Source organism: Symphalangus syndactylus, chromosome 3 (assembly GCF_028878055.3).
Source record: "Symphalangus syndactylus isolate Jambi chromosome 3, NHGRI_mSymSyn1-v2.1_pri, whole genome shotgun sequence".
NCBI lineage: Eukaryota > Metazoa > Chordata > Mammalia > Primates > Hylobatidae > Symphalangus > Symphalangus syndactylus.
The window spans coordinates 30,566,329-30,594,079 of record NC_072425.2 but is presented as its reverse complement, the minus strand read 5'-3'; the positions used below and the strand labels follow the sequence as shown (position 1 = coordinate 30,594,079).

At 44.7% G+C, this 27,751-nt stretch overlaps 1 protein-coding gene across 8 annotated transcripts in view; it reads right to left on the bottom strand.

The window, feature by feature from the left end:
• Positions 1–27,751, bottom strand: part of WHRN (whirlin) — a 106,039-nt gene that overhangs the window by 38,688 nt on the left and 39,600 nt on the right. For 5 of the 8 annotated variants that reach the window (XM_055271352.2, XM_055271354.2, XM_055271355.2 and 2 more), the window contains exon 3: positions 26,439–26,564. The exons of the other annotated variants lie outside the window; for them this stretch is intronic. In XM_055271352.2, the coding sequence (XP_055127327.1) occupies positions 26,439–26,564 (126 nt within the window). The remainder of the gene's footprint in view (positions 1–26,438; positions 26,565–27,751) is intronic. 8 annotated transcript variants of the gene reach the window in all.

Genomic DNA, 27,751 nt, shown 5'->3' with positions numbered 1-27,751 from the left:
TACAGGCGTGAGCCACTGCACCCAGCCACAAATCTATTATTTTTAAAAGTTAAAAAGAAATTTTTTTTTGAGATGGAGTCTCACAGTGTTGCCCAGGCTCAGTGCAGTGATGCATCTTGGCTTGCTGCAACCTCTGCCTCCTGGTTTCAAGTGATTCTTCTGCCTTAGCCTCTCGAGTAGCTGGGACTACAGGTGTGCACCACCACACCCAGCTAATTTTTCTGTATTTTTAGTGGAGATGGGGTTTCACACATTAGCTAGGCTGGTCTCAAACTCCTGACCTCAGGTGATCCGCCCACTTCGGCCTCCCAAAAAGTGCTGAGATTACAGGCGTAAACCACCCCGCCTGACCTAAAAAATTAAGATTTATCAAAACTTACATATGCAAACCCTTGCGGATAATACATGGCACCATTCACAGTCAAGAGAAATATAAACGAACATAAAAATGCAGTATTAAATCATAACTGCATAAAATTTACAGAAGTACACATGGTAGTACTGTAATAATTTCATAGCCACCTTCTGTTGCTAGTTCAGTGTGCTCAAGTTTTGAAAGTATCAGCTTAAAACGCCGTGTGCTGCTCATCATCTCTGCATGAGTGGTCTGTCTCTACAGTAAATTGCATATCATAGTAAAAAGTTGTCCCTCGTGGCTCTCGTATATTTTTCAACATATTTTGTGCACTACCATAAAGCTTGAATAACACCATAGGACCCCTATGAAGTGCCACTAGTGATGCTGGAAGTGCTCCCAAGAAGCAGAGAAAGTCATGCCATTTTAAGAAAAAGTTGCATTGCTTAATATGTGCCACAGATTGAAGTCTGCAGCTACACTCGGGCACCATTTCAGACAGACGATTCATCTTGTAAACAGATGAGGTAAACTTACAGAATCAATAAATTCAGTAAGGCACTATAAATGTATTTTCTCTTCCTTATGATTGTCTTCATAACATTTTCTTTTTCTAGCTTTATTCTAAGAATATGGTATATAGATATATAACATACAATATATGTGTTAATTGGCTATTGGTAAGACTTCAGGTCAATAGTAGGCTATCAATAGTTAAGTTTTTGGAGAATCAAAAGTTATATGTGAATTTCAACTGTGTGGGAAGGTTGGCACCTCTAAGCCCTGCATTGTTTAAGGGGTGACTGTGCATACAAATGCAGGCATGTATATTTCCTAGCTTTGTCCACTAAAAGGCCTGTTAGTAATGACACCTCAGTAGCAATAAGCCCATCTAGCCCCCAGATCTTGATATCTAAATGCCATTCCCCACTGAGAAAAATCATGGCCTAGTGGAGAGTGGCTGGTTCCAAGGCTGGGCAGGAAAAGTACAAGATAAGCCTGAACCATCTTCTTGAGCCAGAAAGTAAGGAAATTCTCTAAGAATGACAGATGCATGTCAAATGCACACAGAAGCCAGGCTGAAGGCTCTGCCATATCCAAATCTGGGACACTCTGAGTATCAAAGTAAATAATGCCAATCATAAATAACAAAGTAAGAAGGCATGAATCCATATTTGTACTAAATAAATAAATCACAGGATAAAGCTCCTCTCTACAGTAAAACAGCAAGTGAGTTTTTTTTTTTTTTTTTTTTTTTTTTTTGAGACAGAGTCTTGCTCTGTCGCCCAGGCTGGAGTGCAGTGGCGCAATCTCGGCTCACTGCAAGCTCCACCTCCCAGGTTCATGCCATTCTCCTGCCTCAGCCTCCCGAGTAGCTGGGACTACAGGCGCCCGCCACCACGCCTGGCTAATTTTTTTTTTTTGTATTTTTAGTAGAGACGGGGTTTCACTGTGTCAGCCAGGATGATCTCGATCTCCTGACCTCGTGATCCACCCGCCTCTGCCTGCAAGTGAGTTTTTAAAAATTTTGCAAAACAACTGAATCAGGCAAAACTAGTAGGTAAATTTTGACACAGAACAGAATATTTACAGTCTCAAAATATCACCTGCAAATAAGTTATTATAAAAGGAAAAACAGTATAGAAACTTGGCAGACATTACTTACCCAAGTAATCAGGGTTACCCTCACTAATAACGGGACAAACTGACATCACGGGACCCACCAAGGATCTGACATCAAAGCTAGCATGATCCTGCCAAAATGCATAACCTAATCCAATCATAGCAACCATCAGACCTCCAAAATAGAGAAACATTCTACAAAATAATGAGCCAGAATGTTTCAAAAATATCAATGTCATAGGAAGATAAAGAAAGGCTGAGGAACTGTTCCAAATTAAATGAAACTAAACAATCATAAAAACAAAATGCAACACGTGATCCAGGGTTGGCTCCTGGACTGGGAGCAGAAAGAACTGCTAAAAGACAACATTATTGAGACAAATGGCAAATGCTGGGGCTATGCAGATTGGATAATAGCATTGTACTGATGCTAAATTTCCTGATTGTGATCATTGTTCTGTGATCATGTTAAGTGAATGTCCTTGTTCTTAGAGAAAAAAAATACTGAAGTATTTAGGAATAAAGAGGCATGAGATAGACAACTCTAATGCTTTAGAGGGGAGAAGAGAAAAATACATAAAGCAAATGTGGCGAAATATGAAAAACCAGTGAATCTGGGTGAAGGGCTGATATGGTTTGGATATTTGTCCCCTACAAACCTCATGTGATCCCTAATGTTGCAGGTGGGCCTAGTGGGAGGCGTTCTGGGTCATGGGGGTGGATCCCTCAAGAACAGCTTGGTGACCTCCCCACGGTAATGAGTTACCAGGAGATCTAGTTGTCAAAAAGAGTCTGGGACCTCCCTGCTCTCTCTCTTGCTCCCTCTCTTACCATGTGACAAGCCTGCTCACCTTTGCCTTCTGCCATGAGTGGAAGCTTCCTGAGGTCCTCACCTAAAGCAGGTGCTGGCACAGCCTGCAGAACAGTGAGCCAGACAAAACTCTCTTCTTTATAAATTACCCAGGCTCAGATATTCCTTTAGAGCAACGCAAAACGCACAAATACAAGGGTATACGGGAGTTCTTTGCAGTATTCTTGAAATTATTTCAAAATAAAATGATTTAAACAAAACAAAACAAAGCAAAAAACAAAAACAAAAACAAAAAACAAAAAAACTTCTAGGTCCAGTCCTTTGTGGGGAGTATCAGACATCAGAATCTAGAGTGTGTTTCCATTTCTGTGCTTCATAGCCATAAAGAAGCAAATTGACCTGCTCTTCCAAATACATGGGAATCCTCCAACTCCTACCAAGAAGAAAACAGTACTGTTGTGGCCAGCACCAGACAATGGAAGAATATTAGACAAGAGCCAAGTGCCTCCCAAGGGGAAGAGCTATAATAGGTGTTGGCGATATTTCACACATCATATGAATATCCTACACTGCTGGACCAATCACCACAAACTCAGTGGTTTAAAACAACACGAATTTATTATCTTACAGTTCTGGGGTCAGAAGTCTAATATAGATCTCACTGGGCTAAAATCAAGATGCCAGCAGGACAGAGTTCCTTTTTGGAGAGTCTGGGGGACAATCCAGTTCCTTGCCCTTTCCAAGCTACCAGAGGCCTCCTAAATTCCTACTTTGGTAGCCCCTTCCTCCATCTTCAAAGCCAGCAACCTCGCACCAACAAGGCCTTCTTATATAGCCACCTCTCTGGTTCCCTCCTTCTGATTCCCACCTCTACTTCAACAACCCTTGTGATGACACGGGACCCACCAGGATAATCCAGGATCATCTCCCTACCTCAAGGCCAGCTGAATAGGAGATTTTATTCCCTCTGCCATATAACCTACCATAGTCACAGGTTCTGAGGATTCAGATGTAGACATTTTGGAGGGTCCATTATTGTGCCTACCATATTTGTGGTAACAAAAACATGGTGGGCATTCATGAATAGCCAAACAGAACAGAACACCAGAAGGTCCCTGTACTAGTCCATTTTCACACTGCTGATAAGGACATACCCAAGACTGCGTAATTTAAAAAGAAAGACAGGTTTAATGGACTCACAGTTCCACGTGGCTGGGTAGGCCTCAAATAATGGAGGAAGGTGAAAGGCACGTCTTACATGGCAGCAGGCAAGAGAGAAATGAGAGCTAAGCAAAAGGGGAAACCCCTTATAAAACCATGAGCACTCATGAGACTAACTCACTACCACGAGAACAGTATGGGGGGAAACCACCCCCCTGATTGAATTATCTCCCACTGGGTTCCTCCCACAGCACATGGGAATTATGGGAGTACAATTCAAGACGATATGTGAGTGGGGACACAGCCAATCCATATCAACTCCCCTACCCCATCTAGATGAGGAAGGGTTAGTGGGGCATCTGGCACTTCACCAGCTGGAGCATAACTTGGTTGAAACTTGCTAAGAAGCATTTGACAAAATGGCGCAAAAACTTTTGCAATTTTACTGCTAGGAATTAACCCCAACCAAATAACCAAGGTTACACAGAATTTAAATTTACAAAAAGAATTTGAACCCCCTCCAAAAAGTCTATGAATTAATGTTAGTCAAATACTGCATGGTATATCCATACAGTAATTATTATACTGCCATTAAAAATGATGTATAATATTTAATCACATATAATTATTTTTTCCAATTAAACTTAAATTTTTTGTAAAAAAAATTTTTGTAAAAAAAATTACAAAGCCAATATAATGACATAGTACAAGTAGTCAAATAGTAAAAAGGGGGGTATATACAAACTGTAAAAATCTCCCCTCCGAAACCCCCTTCTCTTAAAAACACATCTCCATTCCTGAAATCTAAAGCCCCAGGATCAGTTTCTTGGGCATTTTCTCAGGGATTCTCTTCATATATACAAGTATGTACAAATAAATATATTCCTCTTTTTAAAAAAGCAAAAATGGAATTACATAACCATACTCTGTAACTTGCTTTTTTTCCACTTAATATTTTGCAAAGGTCTTTCTCACATGAAGGATCCGAATGCTATATATATATATATACATACATATACATATGCACACCTCTGCTGACAGGGTAAATGATAAAATGTTATGGAAGGTGGGGGAAAGAAAACAGTTTGATCCCAGTTTTGCTGAAATATTTTATCCACATTATATTCCATGTAGGCATAACACACTGAAAGGTTATACAACAAAATTGTGGCACTAGTTTTTCCTAAGTGTAGGGTTTTCTCTGTTTTCTACAGTGAACATACTTTACTTTTGAATTCAGGTTTTCCAGTGTTGTTATTATTATTATTATTGGACAGAGTCTCACTCTGTCACCCAGGCTGGAGTGCAGTGGTGTGATCTCGGCTCACTGCAACCTCCACTTCTTGGGTTCAAGCGATTCTTGTGCCTCAGCCTTCCAAGTAGCTGGGATTATAGGCGTGCACCACCATGCTCAGCTAATTTTTGTATTTTTAGTAGAGATGGAGTTTCACCATGTTGCCCAGACTAGTCTCAAACTCCTGACCTCAGGGGATCTGCCCGCCTTGGCCACCCAAAGTTCTGGGATTACAGGCATGAGCCCCCACCTGGGCTCCAATGTTATCTTAACATTGCCTATCTAATGTGGTCTTCAACTGTGTTTAAGGGACTGGGAAGAAATATGCCAGACTGTTCATAGGAGTTGCCTCCAAGTGGTCACTTCCAGGCAATTTCAATTTCAAGTTCTTTATTCATTTTCCACACCTCTTCAAATTGTATACAAAGACCAGACTGTCAAGTGTAAAAAGAAAAAAATTCCACAACTAAATGAAAAAATTGTGGGGAGACAAGCCATAGCACAGGCCACCATCATCTCTCCCGCCTTCTCTAACACCTCCCTCGATGTTTGGGGGTCTGGGGGAGAGTGGGTCTAGGCCCTCGGCAGATATGCCGTGCCACGCTGGAGAAGAATCTTCTTTATCTCACCCGGTCCATTCCATGCCTCTTAGTAATTTGGGATAAATCATTTCTGCCCCACACTGGGCTCTGAAGCCTGCTGGCATAGATAGGCTTGGAGGCGGTTTAATCTCCTCTGGAAAGGTCCTCTGAGGTTTCTCTCATTTGTTGCTCCTTTTAAAACCTGATTTCAATTAGAAGCAGCTAAATGCCTGACTTCAAGGGAATGGTTAGATAAATTATAATTTAGCCCCAAGATGGAATATGATTATGCAACTATTACAAGTTGTACTCATAAGTTTTTATTTACATGGAAAAATGCAGATAAGAATGTGAAATGCAAAGCAAGCTATATGATAGAAAGCATGTCAAAGAATACAGAGAAGAGAATGACAGAAACTACATCAAGATGCCAACAGATGGAAACAACTCAAACGTCCGTCTACTAACGAATGGATAAACAAAATGCGATATCACCATACAACAGAATACTATTGTCATAAGAAGGAATTTCCTGGTAGATGCTACAACATTATGCTAAGTAAAAGAAGGCAGACACAAAGGCCACATATTCTATGATTCATTGATATGAAATGCCCAAAATAGGCATATCTAGAGAGACAGAAAGCAGATTAGTAGCAGTTTTCAGGGAGTGAAGAGAGGGAGCAACGGGGAGTGATGACTTTGTGGGTACAGAGAGTTTTTCAGGGGAGATAAAAATGTTCTGAAATTATATAGCAGTGATAGTTGCACAACCCTGTGAATATCCTAAAAACCACTGATTTGCACACTTTAAAAGGGTGAATTTTATAGCATATGAATTGTATCTCAAAGAACAAACGATGGTAATAAAGGCTGGCTTTAGAAGGCAGGATGTCTGGGTTCTTCTACTTTCTGCGTGTGTTTGTGTGTGTATTGTATATTGAACTTATTACTTTAGTAGCTGGAAAAATAAAACTCAAAACAAAGGGTTTGGCTCAAACCCTTTAAGGTTTTTGGGCCAAAATCTCTAGTGCACGGCACCACTCAGTTCCCTGGACATCCCAAACTCTGAAAGCTCTTGCCTCCTCCCATCTGCCTTAACTCACAGCTCCCTGACTTTGGAATGAATACCCTCACTCACTCCTAGTGCCACGTGCATCCCTAGGTGCGTCTAGCCAGCCGGGAGCTCTTGGAAAAGCTGTTGGAGCATGTCTCCTTCCCTACCCCTTCCCCCTCCCTCCTCATCTCTCCTCTGTCAGCTCCTCAGTCCCTCTCAGCCCGCCTGCCCGTCCCTGACCCCCATGCTTCTGTGTCTGTGCTCCTGCCAATTCTTCCTGGAAGAGCTCTTCCTTCATTTCTCTGCCTGGCATAATCTTCCACACTCAATGCCCCAACCAGACCGCAGTCTTCACAAGGGCAAAAATCATGTGTCTTCTGGCTCATGTTTGCATGTCAGACACATAGAGAAGCTCAGCAAGAACCTGCTAACCAAAAGAAGTCCAGCTCGAGATCCATTTCCTCTCTGCAGCCACAACCAGCCCCACTCACCTGGACTGACTGCTCCCACCTGAGGTCCCAGCACAGGAAGCACCGTGCAGTGGCCACAGGGACTCGGAAGCAGCCTGCCTGGCTCCACCACACCCTGGCTGTGTCACCTTGGGTAAATCATTTAACCTCTCTGAGCCTCACGTCGGTAAACAAGGGATGAGCACCCTTACCACAGGGTTGCTGTGAGGGTAAAAGGACTGATATATACAAAGTGCGCAGAATACTGCCTGTACATCGTAGATGTTAATTGTTATCCAATTATCAGGTAGTACTCCTATTAAAAGCATGGTACTTCTTATGGGTCTGACTTTATTACAGTTTGCTATTTCCTCCTCCCTCTTCCTCACTAGACTGTCAGCAATTTGAAAGCAGAACCCCATGCGTTGTCCATCGACCAACTGTGCTGTGGTTTGAATGTGTGTCCTCCACTAAAACTCATGCAGTATTAAGAGATGAGACCCTTAAAAGGTGATTAGGCCACAAGAACTCCACCTTTCCAACTTTTTCTCTCTGTCACTCACTTTCTCTCTCACACACTTTCTGTCTGTCTCTCTCTCCCCCAGCCTTCAGAACTGTGAGCTAATAAATTTATATGCATTTTAAATTGCCCAATCTCAGGCACTCTGTTATAGCTGCTAAAATGACAAAGATGAGTACTATCAGCAAAACCTAGGAGCCCGTGAGAAACGCAAACTCTCAGGATCCATCCCAAATCTACTGAGGCAGAGTGTACTTTTCCAAAAATGGCCACAGCAATATTTCGAGTTTCATGTGCCCCCTAGGGCCCTGTCACCCCATCATAAAGCGTAGGACAAATTGTGTTCCCCCAAAAATATGTCCAAGTTCTAACCCCCAGTACCTGTGAATGTGACCTAATTTGGAAATGGGGTCTTTGCAGGTGTCATTAAGTTAAGGATCTCAGAAAGAGATCATCTTGGATTTAGGGAGGATTCTAAATTCAATGACTTCTGTCCATATAAGACAACGGACAGGGAGATTTGAGCCACAAAGAAACATGCAGGGAAGAACACACGAAGACAGGGGCAGAGACTGGAGTGACACTGCCATGAGCCGAAGACCACCAGGAACCAGCAAAAACTGGAAGAGCGGTTGGAGGGATGAGTGTGATCCTGCTGTCACCTTGATTTTGGACTTCTCGCCCCCATAACTGAATACATTTCTGTTGTTTTAAGCCACCCAGTCTATGGTCATTTGGTGTAGCAGCCCTAGGACACTCACATAGGAAGAAGGGCCTAGTCCCCTCTCCCCCTTGAACCTGCCTGGACTTGTGACAGCTTTAAACAAGAGAGCCCAGCTGAGGGATACTCTGTGCCTTCTGAAACTGGGCCATCAAAAGAATACAGCCTCCACCCACCTCTCTCCCAGCACCTATCCCCTGGAAAGCCCCCCTAAGCCACCATTCTTAGAGGCAGCCCAAACTAGCACTGTTGAAAGATGACAGGGAGAGGCCCATGCAGGAAGCACTAGGGCCTCCAGCCCACAGCCAACATCAACTTCCAGGCACAGGAGGAAACAGGCTTCCAGATGATTCCAGCACCCAGATGTTGAGTGTTCCAGCTGTGGCTGCAGACATCATGGAGCAGAGACACGCCACCCCTGCTGTGCCTTGTCATGTCACTTCCTCACCCACAGTACCTGGGAGCATAACTCATGGTTACTGTACATCCCTAAGTCCTGTGGTGGTTATGCGGCCACAAGAACCACCTTTGCTGAATCATAACTGGCACTGGAAAAGGTCCCTTAGGAATCTGTATGCATGGTCAAGTGCCCAGAGCACTGCCCCATATAGTTATCTACCTCTCCCAAAGCCCTTCACATGTTTCTATCCCACAGCAGAGGCTGAAGAAATGCTCACTGGTAATCATTTCCCTTATGAAAGAGGACTGTGCTGACCTCAGATTCAGTAAACCATATGTACCCACGAGCAGGCATTTAATTTGGCATGACCACATGTAAAGCCAGAAGGGCAACCAATGACATTCCCAGGGCCAGTCAGCTCTTCAAGCCCCTACCCTACTCCAGGACCTTTGTTCAGCCACTTGGGAATAAGATGAGAAGGAAAGCCCACAGCCATCCCCAGCTAGTAGCCTCTCTCTGGTGGACAGAATGGTTCACAGGGACCCTGAGCACACGAACAAATGATCTCACCTTTTCCTGTGGCCAAGCTGCAAGTGAGCTCTGCTCTAATAGGCCTGCCCAGAGAAATTAAGTCTTTTTGGCAGCAGCCTGCCTTGGCGCAATTACCACCCTACCAAGGGCTGCTGTAAAGACCAGGCCGGAGGACTAAGCATCTCGAATTTCTGCAATTGATTAAACACTCATTCAGAGAGGCCATTTCAAAAATCCAACTAAGAGAGTATCGTAAGGAAGGACTGAGAAGGTGGCACAGCCAGAGGCGGGGGGGGGCAGAGGATACAGCAATCACAGCCTGTGGCAGGTTATTGGGAAATAAATCACCTTCCGGCTCCTTGGAAAAGACGTTCATCATCAATGTCAATTCATCAGCTATCTGAGCCTCTCAGATGTAACTGCGGATCAGTCTTGCTACAAGCAAATCGCTTAGACAATTACAGCTACCATTTTTTTTTGGTTGCTTATCATGTGCCAGGCAGTGGGCTAGGGGCTTCATATGCATTAGCTCATGTTGTCTTGACAATATAGTACCTAGGATATAGGTGGTAGTATTATCAGTAGTATTATCAGAAACTGGAATCTACAGGAGCCTGGGAAGCACTGCTCCTCTGTAGTGTCTACGAAGGAAGCAAGAGCCAACTCTGAGGCTTAGGACTTGTGGGCCCCCACCCAGGAGTGAGAGGTGGCCACTGCACCTCAGGGATAGGCAGTCCCAAGGGCACGGCTCACTGGAAAAAACCCACTTCAGCAAAAGGTGCTGGTGGGGAGTCAAAGCCCAGTTATCTGAGCTAGACCTCAGCAAGGACAAGGAAATTGTCATCCCACCTTCTGCTGAAAAAGCCTGGGGATTTTCCAGGCCCCAAAGCAACCAGGCACTGGAGAGATTGCTGCTCTGCCACGAGTCCTTGAAAGCAGGGGCTGTGTGGGGCCAGGGCTGGAGTGCCAGAGAGGGACAGGCAGGATCAGCCTTGAGTTTATTCCATCCCAGAGGGACAATGCAAGACTGTGGCCTAGCCTGGGAGGCAGGCCCCACTGTGATACTGCCCTGACCTGGTGTTAGAGGACAGAGCCAAGCCTACAACCTTGGCCGGCCTCTTCCTGGCAAGTGGCCTTGGGCAAATCACTTCCACCTTCTGAGGCTCAAGCAAGACTCATGTGGTTACCTTACAGGGTTATACTGAAAATCAGAAATAATTTTTAAAGCTAATTAAAAAAAATACTTTTATCTGTATCAAGTGCTTGCTAGAGATTCTCTGGCTACATCTTCACCATGTTCCAAGAGGTATTATTACCCCAGCTTTGCAAATGAGGAAACCGAGTCTCAGGGTGATAAAGTGACAGGACAGGTTTTACATAACCATGCAACACCACCAGGGAATGTCATCACGGCCCCGGCACACAGTAGGTGTCAGAAGTAGCTGCTATTGTCATTATTACTAGTTTTCCTCCCAAAAAAATCCTTTTTGCTGAGATACAGCTTTAGTCATACATTCTGAATTAAATAATTTTAAAAGTTGAGCTAGGCCCATGCTCTCATGTGGGAATGACAGACATTGAATCATCTGGGCCATGGGTCCCCCTTTTCTGCCCCATGGCAGACACAGCGCTAAGTGCCTCTTAGCATTAGCTAACTATCCCTTCTTGCAGAGCCCGGCTGCAACCACACAGGTACAAACATGTGTACAGGCGCACTAATGAAATGGCTTTGGCATGCAAGAGATCGATGACTTGCTGCCCTTGGGAATGGAAAAAGCACTGGATTTGGGGTCAGAGAAACGTGGACAAAGCCCTCCCAAGGTAAAATAGAAAGTCCTTTGCCAGTCCAAGGCACTATGACTTTGTGCTCAGCTGTCCCTGTTCGCATCAGCACAGAGGTGAGTCACGTGGCCTTGGGGAGCCCTGCCTCTGAATCACAGCTTCTCTGCCAACTAAAAATATGTTTTGGGGCAAGCTGCTTAATCTCATTGAGTCTCGGGTTCTTTATCAGTGAAATAGGCATGATGAAACTCAGGAGATCCTCCTGGGGCTGCCAAGAGGATGGAGCAAGATGATTTCAAGGAATCGCCTGGACAGGGCTGGGCCCGCAGCAAATCGTCAATACATAGTTGCTTTTGTGGCATTGTTATTATGGAGACATCAGAAATATCACTGTGGGGGTGTGTGCGCATGAACACACACACCACACACACACGAAAACCCCAAGTAAAGACCATTCACTCCTCCCTAATTTTCACAAAGCAGTAAATTCAAGCTGCCTACAGGGGAAGGCCCTGCCCTGTGTTCCTCCCCCGGTCTGCCTGAGAACCACTTCACAAAGAGATGACCTATCTAAGTTCTGTAAGAGCTTCTGGGGTTCACAAGAGAAGGTGTGAGGAGAGGGAAGAGATGAGAATGGGACTTCTCTGACTAAGTGCTAGACCTACCTGGGTTTGAATCCCAGCTCTTCTCCCTATTAACTGTGTGACCTTGGGCAAGTTACTTAACCTCTCTGGGCTTCAGCTGCCCATCTGTAAAATAGGGAAAATACCAGAGCCTCCTTGCAGGGATGCTGGGAGCATTAAATGACTCACTGTAGGCACAGTACTCACTAAGCACCATGGTGGGACAGAGGGCGGACTCCCAAAATGCTCGCAATTGCTGTTGTTATTCCTGCATGTTAGAAATAACTAGAAGACTGCTTGCCCTAATGACTTATTTCTGTTATTACTATTTCCTCAGCAACACAGGAAAGGTAAAGAATAAAAATTAAAATTAAAAAATGTGTCATTACTGTTTCCTGTTATCACCACTACCCTCATGCTGCTGTATCTTCTGCCATTTTCACCATGCTTTTACTTAAACACATCCTGAATGGCCAGAAGAATCCTCCAGGTTCCAAATCTAAAAAGCAGAGTGTGCAGAAACATCAGGCAGGTGTCACCAACATGCTGACGGCACAGAACTGAGCAGAAGTGGGGAGAGCTGGCTGCCCGGCTGCCAAGGGGCGTCAGCCTGAGTTTCCATCATGCAAATTCAGGGTTACAGGGCTAACAAGGGAGGTTCTGGAGCCAGATCCCCATCCTGGCTCCACCACCTCCTTGTTGTGTGACCTTGGGCAAGTGATGCCCTCTCTGAGCTTCAGTTTACTCATCTTTCAGTGAAGGATGGTATGGCACCTACCATGGAGACTGTTCAGGGATTCATTATGGTGGAGCATAAAAAGTGCTTAGCAGGGTGCCCAGCCTAGAATAATCACTCAGTGGCTGTTGGCTGCCACCATTTCTCTTACCAGCACAACACCTGGGGCACCGGGATTCTTTGCTGCCTTCTGTCTCCCACTCCCACCCTCCCCATTCAATGTAATTTCCATGCAGAACGTGATGCAGACACAAATCTAGGTGCTGGTGCTCGCTCTGTCCATGAGTTGCCAGCACCTGGTGCCCACCAAAGTGCCTGCAGTGCTCCAACAACAGGAAAGACTCACTGGGCCCTGGGGCACCCAGGGAGGGACAGGGCCACCCCCTCTGCCGCCATCAAACAGCTCTCTCCAAACCCCGCTGCTCAAGGAAAATGAAAACACAAGCATGCTCAGGAGACATTTTGTAGTTTCTCCTTCCTGCATTTTTTTCTCTGACAGCAGAAGGGAGAGCATTATAGATTTTGAATCACAATAGGAAAAAATGATAATACCAAGCTCGCAAAAATACACATTTGCTACATTTTTGTGCTTCTACTTTTGAGAAGGCCCATCTCAATACTCTAAAATAGCAACAACTTAGTCAAAATCTTATAAATTAGAGATGTCAGGTTTTGAAGAAGAAGGGAAGCAACTATCTAAGAGCTCGACGGTTGACTCATAAGAGGAACAGAACAAAAACAAGAAGGATCCCAAGCCACTGTGTACAGTAGGTCAGACCAAAAGCTATCTGGAAGGACATGCCACCTGCTGACAGCTGTCACATCCCGGTAAATTGTTTCTCTTTTCTACAACTAGCAAGTATTATTTTTGCAATTGGAAAACATAGTAAAGATTTAAAAAAATATGTATTACGCTCTGCTAAGGGTGACTGCCAGAATCCGCCACTGTAAACTTACTATTTTCCCTTTATAATTATGAAGTACAGTGATAGAGATATTTTGAAGCCACACACAGAAAATCCTTTTTCTGCTTAAACTCATGCCCAGTTTTTTTTTTTTTTTTTTTTTTTTTTTTTGAGACGGAGTCTGGCAATGTTGCCCAGGCTGGAGTGCAGTGGCACCATCTCGGCTCACTGCAACCTCTGCCTCCTGGGTTCAAGTGATCCTCCCGCCTCAGCCTCCCGAGTAGCTGGGATTACAGGCGCCCACCACCATGCTTGGCTAATTTTTGTATTTTTAATAGAGACGGGGTTTCACCATATTAGCCAGGCTGGTTTCAAACTCCTGACCTCAACTGATCCACCCACCTCGGCCTCCCAAACTGTTGGGATTACAGGCGTGAGCCCCCGACGCCTGGCCAACTGATGCCTACTTGTTAGCATCTACTTGTGATTCTTGCCCACAGAAATGATTACCAAAACGTAATGTTCTAAGAGTGATTTTCTATTCCCATGTTCCTTCTATGTTTATTAATGGGAAAGGAAAATTCCCATTCTTCCTTAAGGAAGAATTGTCCCTTCTCCCTCATTTACCTATTTATTCAGTTAATTATGTAATGACATTATTATGGCCTCATGGATGCTTATTTTATTCTCCTTTGCCTATAGGGAGTGCTTTTAGGTTGGCTTCTGTGCACATTTGATATGCTTATTTATTTGTTTGTTTACTTTATAGCATGTTTTTACTTTCTGGCAAAAGAAATCCCAGGTTCATCTTGTTTGTTTTCACTGCCCTAAGACCTGGAATCCACCACTCCTACAAAGAGCCCTGGTTCCTTTTATTTGAAGAACAGTATTTAGAAACCAAGATCCAGGTGCTAGGTGTACCCATTTTTACTGGGGTGTCCTAGCCTACAGTTCCTTCTCAATGGACAAAGTGAGGAATGATAAATATGTATAATGACTCATGCATGCACACATATCTGTATCTGTATCTATTCATCTCTGTGTATATACATACACAGTATTTTTTTCTTTTGGTAAATGAGTCCACACTGATAAGGCTGATTCTAATTCCAGTATCAAAGGGTTTATTCTATCGTTCCCCTTTCCTTACTTGTAACTTTTTCCCAGAGTAAGAAATCACCTAAAACATAGTTACATACTTTCTCCACCCTAGGAGAAACAAAGTCATTTCAGAATTCCTAATCCATATACTTTTTTATTTTTATTTTTTTAGACAGTCTTGCTCTGTCACCCAGGCTGGAGTGCAGTGACGTGATCTCGGCTCACTGCAACCTCCACCTCCCGGGTTCAAGCGATTCTCCTGCCTCGGCCTCCAAGGAGCTGACACTACAGATGTGCATCACCACACCTAGCTGATTTTTTTCTATTTTTAGTAGAGACTGGGTCTCCTCATGCAGACCAGGCTGGTCTTAAACTCCCAACCTCAAGTAATTCGCCCACCTCAGCCTCCCAAAGTGCTGGGATTATAGACGTGAGCCACCACACCTGGCCCCTAACCCATATACTTTTGAGGAGGGAGAAAAATTCCCAACTGAAGTACAGTCTTTATATAGGACTCTTCTTGGTTTCTGTCTTATAAGATTGGTTGAACCAATGTTTCCCAGCTACTTAAGTTGGTTCCTTTCTTCTCTATCCCCTTGCAGTGTGGTTATGGAAATCATCTGTAACAGTTCTCCTGTCTTCATTCATCTCAGTCTGCATTCTATCTTCCTCCCCATGCCCCACATGTGCCCCCTCCCATACACATCCTGGTTGAGTTTTACAAATTTATATAAAGTCACTCTGTGATGTACAGTTCTATGAATTTGACAAATACAGAGTTATGCATCCACCACTGCAATTCCAACACAAAAGCTTCCTGGATCTTTTGCCCATTTGGAGATGGTTTTTTTTTAGAGCTTTTTTTACACATTCTCAATACAGACAGTCTCTGACTTATGATGGGTCAACTTACGATTTTTCAACTTCATGCATTCAATAAAAACCATACTTCAAGTACCCATACAACCATTCTTTCACTTTTAATATAGTATTCAATAAATTTTATGAGATATTCAGTACTTCATTATGAAACAGGCTTTGTGTTAGATGATTTTGCCCAACTGTAGACTAATGTAAGTGTTCTGATTTAAGGCAGGCTAGGCTCAGCTGTGATGTCTGGTAGATTAGGTGTATTAAATGCATTTTTGATTTACAATATTTTCAACTTACTATTGGTTTATTGAGATATAACACCATCATAAGTTGAGGAGCATCTTTTCAAGTTCTCTGTTAGAAACGTGATTGGAAAATATTTTCTTTTTCTTTTTTTTTTTTTTTGAGACAGGGTCTTGCTCTGTTGCCCCAGCTGGAATGCAGTGGCATGATCATAGCTCACTGGAGCCTTGACCTCCCGGGCCCAAGTGATCCTTTCACCTCAGCCTTCCTAGTAGCTGGGACTACAGGCACGCACTACCATATGTGGCTAATTTTTTTTGTATTTTTTGTACAGAAAGAGTTTTGTCATGTTGCCCAGGCTGGTCTTGAACTCCTGGGCTCAAGCAATCTGCCTCCCAAAGTGCTGGGATTACAGGCATGAGCCACTATGACTGGCTGGAAAATATTTTCGTTCTGTGGCTTGTCTTTGTATTCTCTTAAAAGTATCTTTTTATCTTTTCAGGCATGGTGGTGCATGCCTATAGTCCCGGCTACTTGGGAGGCTGAAGTGGATCACCTGAGCTTTGGAAGTAGAGGCTGCAGTGAGCCGAGATCTAGCCACTGCACTCCAGCCTGGGCAACGGGAGTGAGACCCTGTCTCAAAACAAACAAACAACAAACAAACAAAAGTATCTTTTGCAGAGCAAGAATTTTTCATTTTAATAAAGTCTATTTTGTCAATCTTTTCTTTTATTGGCCATGTTTTGTCTAACCCAAGGTCACATAGATTTTGTATTATATATTCCTCTAACAGTATTATAGTTTTGCATTTTACATTTTAGTCTATGATTTATTTTGAATTTTCATATAAAGTGTGAGATTGAGGTTCATTTGTTTGCATATAGACAGCCAATTGTTCTAGCACCATCTGCGGAAAGGACTACCCTTTCTCCAGTGAATTGCCTTTGCACTTTTGCCAAAAATCACTTGGGTATATTTGTGTGGGTTTATTTCTGGACTCTATTCTGTTCCACTGATCTACGTACCCAGCCCTTCATTAACTGCCCTATCTTGTTTACTGTAGCTTTACCGTAAGTCTGGAAGTCAGGTACAGAGTCCTCCAATTTGTTCTTATTTCAGAATTATTTTGGCTCCTCTGGTTTCTCTGTATTTCCATAAAAAAATTTAGAATCAGCTTGTAAATACCTAAAAAAAAATATGGCTTCCTGAGATTGGAATTGGAATTGTGTTGAATCTAGATCAAATTAGAAGATTTAACATCTTCATACTATTCAGTCTTCCAATCAATGAACACAGATCTCTCCATTTATTTAGGTTTTTTTTGTTGTTCTGTAATTATCAGCATGCAGAAACTACACATATTTTGTTAGCTATGTATACCTAAGTATTTTCAGCATTATTATAAATGGTATTGTTTTTATTAACTTTGGATTCCAGTTGTTCATTGCTAGAAATAGAATTGATTTTTATATGTTGACTTTTGTATCTTTTGACTTTGCTAAACTCATTTATTAGTTCTAGGAGGTTTATTGCAGAGTCTTTGAAATTTTCTGTGCAGATGGTCAGAGTTTTATTTCTTCTTTTTGGATCTTATGCCTTTTATTTCTTTTTCTTGACTTACCGCACTGACTGCAACATCTAGTATGATACTGAGTAGAAGAGTTGAGAGAAAAATTTTGCCTTATTTCTATCTTAAAGGAAAGCATTCATTTGTTAGCTGTGGGTTTCCTGTGGATACTCTTCATCAGATTTGATCCCTAGTTTGTTTAGAGAGTATCATGAATAAATGTTGAATTTTTTAAAGTATTTTTCTGATCATATGGCTTTTCTCTTTTAATCTGTTAATTACATTGATTTTCAAATGCTGAAACAGCCTTGCATTCCTTGTATAAAACATCTTGGTTGTGATAAATTATCCCTTATAGAGATTGCTGGATTTGATTTACCAATGTTTTGTGGAGGATATTTCCATTTGTGTTCATGAAGGATAGTGGTCTGGGTTTTCTTTTCTTATAACGTATCTAGTCTTAGTATTATATAATGCCGGCTTCACAAAATGAGTTGGGAAGTCATTCATGAAAGTGTCTGGCTTGAGTTTTTGTTGTTGGTTTTTTTTTTGGATGATTTTAACTATAAACTCCATTTTTTGGACATGCAGTATATAGGATATGTATAGGTTATCTATTTTTCTTTCTTGAGTGTTAGTAGTTTGTGCCTTTCAAGAAATTGGTCCATTCATCCAAGTTGTGGAATTTAAAGGCAGAGAGTTGCTTGTAAGGTGCCCTTATTATGTGAGTTTTTTTTAACTGTCAGGAATTATATAAATATTAAGACATTATTTTTGTCACCTTCATTAGGACTGCCATAAAATCAGCCATAATTACAGAATGAAATACATTTAAAGGATCCTTATTAAACAAATATGATATAGTAACTGATGTAGTTTGGATGTTTGTCCTCTCCGAATCTCATGTTGAAATGTGATCCCCAGTGTTGGAGGTGGGGCCTACTGGGAGGTGTTTGGGTCATGGGGGTGGGCCCTTCATGAAGGGCTTGGTGCCCTCCCAGAGGTAATGAGTGAGTTCTTGCTCTGTTAGTTCATGTGAGAGCTGGTTGTTTAAAAGAGCCTGGGACCTCTCTTACTCCCTCTCTCACCTTGTGACACACCTGCTCCCGTTTCACCACCTGCCATGAGGAGAAGCTTCCTGAGGCCTCACCAGAAGCAGATGCCAGCACCACGCTCTTTGTACAGCCTGCAGAACCATGAGCCAAGATAAACCTCTTTTCTTTAAAATTAACCAGCCTCAGGTATTCCTTTATAGCAATGCAAAACAAACACAGTAACCACACCCCTTCCTCCATGAAGAACAGGAAGCAGGTGTGGAGAGTCTGTCAGGCTTGCTCTTGCCTCCCAGCAGAAGCATCAGGATGGAATCAGCAGACAAAGCCAAACCGCCTGATGGCAACGGGGCTCTATGCTGGGGGCCCAGAGCTCTGGGCCCTTCTCTCAGCCAGTCCTTTCCTTCCTTCTGGCCCTCAGCATCCCCATGTGTGAAATGGAGGGTTAGCAGCTGAGATCTGTGAGTGTAGACTGACTCCCGCCATCTGCCCTCCATCAGGGAGGAGCTGAAGATGGCACCTAATGTCCAGAAAGCACCTGTGACAAGCAAACCTCACTGTGGGCCAGGCTGCAACCCAGCCTCCTTTAGCCCAAAGGCAAGCATCTCTGAGAGACAGGGTCTGATTGCTCAATTCACAACCTAGGTGAGTGGGAAAACCACTCACACTTCTCAAACAAAAATGCCTGCTCTGTGCTGTGTTCAGGCCAGGATGCAAACGAGACAGTGCTCAAGATAGGAGCTTTGGAGTCAAAGACACCTGGCTCAGGGCCTGCCTTCTCCACTTCTTCAAGACAAGAACAATTTCCCGGATACCTACTATGTGCCAGGTGCTGTCTTGGGCAGGAGATATGATGTGTAAAGAACATTCATTCTTTACCTCATGTAGCCATGATCTGGGAGAAGAGACATTCATTAAACAAGTGCTCCCAATTTATAGATGGGTTAAGAGTTTCAGCAAGGCATGATGGCTCACACCTGTAACCCCAGCACTTTAGGAGGCCAAGGTGGGCGGATCACTTGAGGTCAGGAGTTTGAGACCAGCCTGGCCAACATGGTGAAATTCCGTTTCTACTAAAAATACAAAAAAAAAAAAAAAAAAAAAAAAAATTAGCCAGGCGTGGTAGCAGGCACCTGTAATCCCAGCTACTCAGGAGGCTGAGGCAGGAGAATTGCTTGAACCTGGGGGGTGGAGGTTGCAGTGAGCTGAGATCATGCCACTACACTCCAGCCTGGGCAATAGAGCGAGATTTCATCTAAAAAAAAAAAACAGAGTTCCTACCTCCTAGAGCTGGATAGAGACAGATGACACATATAGATCACCTGCTGCTTGGTGCATACTTAGCACAGGGGTGCTGTCCAGAGACTCAGTCCAGAGAAGGTAGGTGGGGAGAACAGACCCTGGCAGAAGCCAGTACGTGGAGGGAGCAGCCCCAGCTCGGTTGGCTTCACCAATGAAGTCGATATGGTCAGGCTCCTGGCAAAGCCCAGCACCTGTGATAGACCTGTAGAGCAGCAGGTCATCCCCACAGTCACTGAAACATTGTTTCTGCACCAGACACTCGATGGGCCTTCATTAGGACTGCCATAAAATCAGCCATAATCACAGAACGAAATACATTTAAAGGATCCCTATTAAACAAATATTATATAGTAACTGATGTAGTTTGGATGTTTGTCCCCTCCGAATCTCATGTTGAAATGTGATCCCCAGTGTTGGAGGTGGGGCTGGGAGGCTACTGTAGCCACAAGCGTAGCAGTGACCCCAAGATTGGGACATTCATGGGAACAGAGATCCTGTTCCAAGGAGCCTCAGCCAGGATGGCAGCTGGCCCCCAGGAGCAGAAACAAAATGTGCTCCCACCCCTGGGGAAACTCAGGTGTGGAGTCCATGGGCCAGGCAAGATCCAGGAACCACACTGGGCTTGGGAAGCTTAGTGATTTCTAAGAAGACTCAATGTCCTTTATTTCCTCTCTCTGCAGCCTTTTGATATTTGATCAAGTTAGGGTACTAGGAAGGTGGCAGAGCAAAGCGTATGACCTTTGGAGGGCCTTAAAAGGCCAGGTACTAGATCCCTGTGTAATCCCTGGGAAGCTACTGCACCTCTCTGAGCCTAAGTTGTTCATGTATTAAATGATGTTATTAATGTCCGCCACAGGGCTACCAGTAGGATGAAATAAAAGTGTATCTAACGTGTTGAGTACAGTGCCTGATTCACAATAACTGGTTAATAAATGGCAACTGCTATCATTATGATTAATTTCAAATGCTAGTCAATCTCAGTTGTCCTTAAAGGAACAAAGGAGGTTTTGTGGTCCATTCTTTGGTGGGATTTGAAGCTGGGGGGCAGATGCAAAGGAATAAGAGAGATCCGAAGACAAACTCTCAAAGGGGTGTTAGCCCCCACTGCAGGGGTAGGAAGGTGCCAAGTTCCATAGGGCCTCCCCAGGGCAAATGCTGGGAACCTGCCTGACCCCCCAAGTGCTTCTCCACTTAGGGCAGTGCCGTCCTGACAACCCCGGCCCCAGACTCAAACCAGGCCCTTCAGGAGCTAAGTGGGCTGAGCAGCTGGAAGCAAAGCAAAAGCCACATTTTCTCTCCAGGGAAGCTCTGCACAGCAGCAAGGAGCCCTATTTACAAATAAAACCTTTTCTTGGCTCCACTGCCCACATAGCCAAGCCCCTTTATTCCATTTCAATATGCCTAATTCCACTGAAAGTGCATTGGCAATAAACAGAATTAATCAGTCCTGGATGCCCAAGTGAGTGTAGGCTGGTGTTAGCATATCCAAGGGGCCTTGGAGGGGAAAGTACAATAAATGGCAGGAATATAAAATGCTTCACTGCGGAGGGGATTGAAGATAGAAAGGATTTTACTGAAGGCGGGCATTTTATGAGCAAATAAAGCCTTTGATTGCCTGCAACTGAGAGGCAAACTAAAGTGAGTGGAAACTTCTACGGAATATTTTTTCTCTGCCTTGTTTCCGAATGGAAATTGCTTTATTGTTGCTGTTTTTAAGATTATAAAAGGAATACTTGCTCCATTCAGATGCCGCCTAAGGACATAAACAAAGTGAAAATCATCCCTCATCTTACCACCTGAGATAACCACTGTTGACACTGTGGCGTGTGTCCAGCATAGATGTTTCTCTATGCATATTTTTGCATTCATATAGAATACAGATGAAATCCTGTTAGCTATGTGGTTTTGCAGCCTGTGTTTCCCACTTAATAACAGCCCATGGACATCCTTCCACATTAATAACTGCAGATCTTGATCATCGTCTTTTCACAGCTGCACAGTCTTGGGTGAATTACATCTGTGCGATCGGGCTGTTTCCTCAGCAGCATTGCCAAGGCATCTTCTCCCCACCTGGCTTTCCACATTCAGCCACATGGGCCTTCCTCTGCACGCTGGAACACTTCTTTCCACTTCAGGGACTTGGCATTTGCTGTTCTTTCTGCCTGGAATTCTCACTTCCTCTTTCACATAATTAGTTTTGTTCTCTTTTAAATTTCAACTGAAATGCTTCCTCCTCCAGGAAGTCTTCCCAGATATCCAAGACCAGGGTTGGTCTCCCCAGCATACACTCAATTGGTTCCATGTGCTTTGCCATCTTGGTATTATTACAATTGTAACCAAATACACAGTTGTGTAATTTTTGTTTTTCTTACTAGAATATAAGCTGAGGAGGTCAGAGACTGTGTCCATCTTGCTCAGCTCAGAAGCTGCAAAGTACAGTGTTAGCTTATAGGAGTCATGAGTATATATACTCACAGCCTAAATGGAAAGAGGAAAAGCAAGGGAGAGTCACAGACACGTGCTTACATGGAATGTCCACATCCTTCCACACAAAAGAGGGATCTATCAGCTGGTTACTGGTTTTGGCATCTCTTTGTAAATACGAAAACTATAGGTGAAACAGAGTGGAGTACATTCCTGGTGTCTGGGCACCCTCTTTGTGCTGGCTGCCAGGAAGCTCAGAGCCAAGTCCGTGTCCTGCCTGTAGCTGGGTCTGCAGCCCCACAGAGCAGGGTGTTCTGGAATATCACTCATCCAGGCTTCATCTCTTTTCCTGTCCCCCATTTTCCTTCTCCCTAATTTCCTCCACTCATTCAAAATTTTGCTCTATGTAAACAGAACTCTCTGCAACTTTTCAGGCCAGGAAAATGTACAGATCTAGGAGAAGTCCTCGGAGATCAACTAGCCCAAGTGTCCAAGCAGGGAGACTGAGGCCCAGGGAGGGGAAGGACATGCCCACCTTCACACAGCTGGTCAGTGGAGGCCCCAGGGCTCCTGTCCTTCCCTGCTCAAGGCAACCCCAGGCTCTGTCAGGCCTCGGTTTAAATAACAGCTCTGATAACAGAAAGAATTTGATCTTGGGCAACTCAGTTTAAGTCTATAAGTCTTGGTTTCTTCAGCTGTATATCAAGGACTGAGAGGCATTATACCATAGTAGTTAAGAACGTGGACTTGGAGTTTGCTAGGGTGAATTAAAATCTCAGCTCTAGCACTTAGCTGGGTGGCCTTGGACAAGTTGCTTAACATTGCTCCTAAATCTATTATCTATAAATCGGCGAGAAGAACATTCTTTTTAAAAATATATCATTGCAAAAATTGTGTAATAATGAATAAGAAGTATTTAGCACAGTATGTGACATAGTAACTGCTCAATAAAAGGGTAACAGGATAATAAAAGACACCACTCATCAGTAATCAGAGAGACAGGGCGAGATGCTCAGTGCTCTCAGGCCAACACCTAACGTGTTGTCTCTCTGGAATGCTCCCTCTCTCTCTTTCTCTTAACGTGGATTTAATCAGAGGGTACTTATCACCAACAATGTTATGTAAGCTGTTTATGCATTTATGTCACCAAGGACACTATGGCACCACACAACATCCTCTCAAGGAGGGACCAGAGGAAAACTGTTATGAGGCCTCAGAAGGAGAATAACTAGGCTTTTCAAACACAGCTGGTCTGTTTTCCTCTTACAGACATCACTGACTTGCTTCACTCTCTGTGTTGGCTGCCAGGAAGCTCAGAGCCAAGTCTGTGTCCTGCCTGTAGCTGGATCTGAACCCCCACGCAGCAGGTGTTCTGGGAAATTACTCATCCTGCTTCATCTCTTTTCCTCTGCCCCCATTTTCCTTCTCCCCAGTCTCCTCCACTTATTCAAAATCTTTACTCTGCATTTAGAAACTGTCTCTAATCTTTACGTTTTTGGGGAAAATAAATGGCATTTAAACTTCATACAGACTAAATGCAATGTGGTATGCTGGATTACACTGGATCCTGGAACAGAAAAAAGACATGGGTGGAGAAACTGTGAATAAGGCCTGTAGTTTGTTTAACAAAATTGTACTGATGTTAGTTTCTCGGTCTTGACAAATATACCACGGTTATACATGATGTCAACATTAGAGGAAGCTGGGTGAAGGATAAACAGGAACTCTCGGCAACTTTTCACTAAGTCTAAAATTATTCCAACATAAATTTATTAAATAAAAATTCCATACAGAATATTATCAGATTATTTCCCCCTGGAGTCCCAACAAAGCATCACTCCTACCTTCTAAAAGCAAAGCAAGCACCTAGATCCAACACGTTTCAGAATCAACTAGACCCGACCGACACTGTGGAACATCTCCTATCCATCTGGCTGGCCTGGTTATGGGCACAGTTCTAGAACCCGACTCCTCATTCCTGGATGGGAATCCTGGCTTTCCCTCTCATTGGCTGTGCAACTCTCCGAGTCTCACCTACTGAGCCTGTAAAATGGTGCTCACCAAAGGGTAAATGGTTGAGGGGATGGACATCCCATTCTCCACGATGTGATTATTACACACTGCATGCCTGTATCTAAACTTCTCATGTATCCCACAAATGTACACACCTACTATGCACCCACAAAAATTAAAAATAAAAACATAAAATGGTGCTCACAATAGAACCTACTTTCACAGGAGTATCATGAGATCAAACAAGTTAACGACATAAAGCACTTGGAAGAGCATCTGGGAAAGAAGACACATGATCCATGTAAATTACCATGTCTATAATAATGATGATAATGATGTTTGTCTGAGTCAATCTGGGCTGCTATAACGAAGTACCATAGACTGGGTGCCTTATAAGCAACAGAAATTTACGTCTCACAGTTTTGGAGGTTGGAAGCCCAAGATCGAGACGCCAGCAGGTTCAGTGTCTGGTGAGGGCCCATTTCCTGGTTCATAGACTGTGCCTTCTTACTGCGTCCTCACATGGTGGAAGGGGCGAAGTAGTTCTTGGAGCCTCTTTTATAAGGACACTAATCTCATTCGTGGGGCTCCACCCTCATGACCTAATCACCTCCCAAAGGCCCCACCTCCTAATACTATCAGCTTGTGGGTAAGGATTTCAATGCATGAATTTTGGAGGAACACAATCTGTGGCAATGTTTACTATAATAATAATAATTCCCCATTTGATCTTTGCAATAACCCTGAGAAAGGAATGTTACCTATTATTATTATATAGTAAAGGCAAGCAAGGTTAAACAAGTTAATGATGTAAAACACTTGGAAGAGTAACTGGGAAAGGGGAGACATGGTAGATGTTAATGATTATGTCCATAATGATGATGATGATGATGATGATGACGATGATGATGTCTGTCTGTCCCTTTGGGCTACTATAACAAAGTACCATAGACTAGGTAGCTTATAAACAACAGAAATTTATGTCTCACAGTTTTAAAGGCTGGGAAATCAAAGATCAAGATGCCAGCAGGTTCAGTGTCTGGTGAGGGCTTACTTAGTATTATTATACAGGAAAGGGAAGCCCAGACAGGTGGAGGGACTCTCCAAGATCACACAGCTATGAAAGCAAAAGCAGCAAAACTGGGACTTGAACCCAGTCTTCCCTACTGCAAACCCAGAGCTCTTCCCACAATGCCTGTTTCCTAAGAGAACCTGACAGATGTATCGTCTCTGTACTCCAGCCTGTCTGCCATGACGTGGCTTGGTGGCCACATGTGACCTTTTCTTCTTGTCTGCAGGGAAAATGAAATCTCCTGATATGAGGGCATGCAAGGAAGGCCCTTTGTTACAAAGATACAACCTCATCATGTGCTTCATTCCCCTGGCTTTGCACACAGACTAGGCATCCATCTAGTCAGTCACCAACAGTCAGACACGCATGGTCCTTCGGCCAGCCACTCCCATCCTTCCCCTTTACCCATCCCTCTCTCTCACACTCCCCATGGCCTGGCTCAAAGGCCACCTGTGCCATGGTGACCACTCCACATCACCGCTGCTATGGCATCCCTGGCATCAGGATTTAGCCCAAACACATGGTGCTCTTCAATTTGGTGATTGGTGTCCTGGGTCCAGCGTCCCCATGAGCAGTCTTGTCTCTCTGAGCAAGTTCCCGGGCTACCCTGCAGGGTGCTAAGTGAGGGCTTTGAAATTCAGACTGCCTAAGTTCAAAGTCTGCTCCGCAACCCACCAGTTGTGTGGCCTGGGACAAGTCAGTTTAACCTCTCTATGTCTCAGTTTCCCCAACTGGAAAATGTGGGTAGTAATACCCTACCCCTCAGGGTCACGTGAGGAGTCAACTAGATGACATGTGAAAAGTGGATCACAGACGCTGGGCACACAGTTAGCCCTCTTTAAAATGGGAGCCAGTAATATCATTTCGATAACTGCTGGTTGTCTGGATTGAATGCCAGGCCTGAAGCTGCCCAGGGCACCCCCAACCCAGCTTATCACTTTCTCTCCTCTTCCCTCTCCACGCATCGTAACAAACCCTGAAGTCAGGGCCACCACAGGCCATCAGCAGTATTTGCAAAACAGCAGCACGACAAGTTCGGGCTGGCCTGCTGCCCACACTGCATAGGCGGCCACCCCGCTGCTGCTGTGAGCTGTGAATTTAGAGGTACAGCAGCCAGGGAGGGCTCCCCAGCTGGGACCAGTCCTCAAGGTGAGGTGCTGATTGCTCTGCTGGAGGTCTATTTAAAATCAGCAGCAAAGAGCTCCATGCACAGAGTTTTCCCTCCCTCAGGCCCTCCCTCACCTTGAGCCCGCTGCCTTCTGCTTCAGAGCCTGGGTCCACGCCAGTGATGTAAATGCCAAGGCCGTACTCAGCTCCCCCACGGATCGTGAGGCCCAGGGACCGGCCGTCCCCCAGCACCAGGTTCACCTGTCAGAGGGAGAGGATAACATTAGAGGGACTGGGGGAGCCATACCTTCAGGGGACAGCAGGCTGCAGAGCCCCCTCTCGTACTTTAAAGAGCACATCTTATCCGGCTGGCAAGGAGGCCCAGGCCAAGGCCTGGAAGATACCCTAGAACATTCCAGTTCCTGCCCCAGCTCTGCCTCTGACTTGATGGGTGACCTTGAGGAAGCCCCTCACCCCCTTGGTCACAGTTGCAAGTGTAGTGGGGGGAAGGTGCTGAGGGAGATGGCCTCCGGGATCCCCTCAGGGCCAACACCTGGGACTACTCAGACACTTCGCTCATGTTCTTCACGCCACAGTGGCCACGTTCACCTGAGGCTTCAGTCAGGGGGTGACTGTTCACACCCCGGGGTCTCAATTAGGCTCCATCTGCCCTCCTTAGGATCAAGGCTCAGGCCAGGTCAGGGTAGCCACCACCCTGCTTCCTCAGGGGTCTCCCGTCACCTCAGGGGTCTGCCTCCTCACGGGTCTCATATAATCTCAGGGTCTCCTGTCACCCCAGGGGTCTGTCACCTCAGGGGTCTCCTGCCTCCCCAGGGGTCTCCTGTCATCTCAGGGGTCTCCTGTCACCCCAGGGGTCTCCTGTCACCTCAGGGGTCTCCTGCCTCCCCAGGGGTCTCCTGTCACCCCAGGGATCTCTTATCACCCCAGGGGTCTCCTGTCACCTCAGGGGTCTCCTGCCTCCCTAGGGGTCTGTCACCCCAGGGTTCTCCTGTCACCTCAGGGGTCTCCTGTCACCCCAGGGTTCTCCTGTCACCTCAGGGGTCTCCTGTCACCTCAGGGGCCTCCTGTCACCCCAGGGGTCTCCTGTCACCCCAGGGATCTCTTATCACCTCAGGGGTCTCCTGTCACCTAAGGGTCTCCTGTCACTTCAGGAGTCTCCTATTTCTCCTGGGGTCTCCTGCCTCCCCAGGGGTCTCCTATCACCTGGGGGGTCTATTTCTCCTGACGTCTGCTGTCTCCCCAGGGGTCTTCTGCTCTGCCATCCATCCTGAGGGACCATGATGGTCCCTGGCTCTACATACATAGGGTGCACCCACTAAATGCAGTCCCAGTGCTGGGGCTTGGAGATGAGTCAGACACAGTCCTGCTCCTGAGGGGCCCCCAGTCTAGTGGTACAGACAGTCAACAGGACTTCACGGTACAGTGTT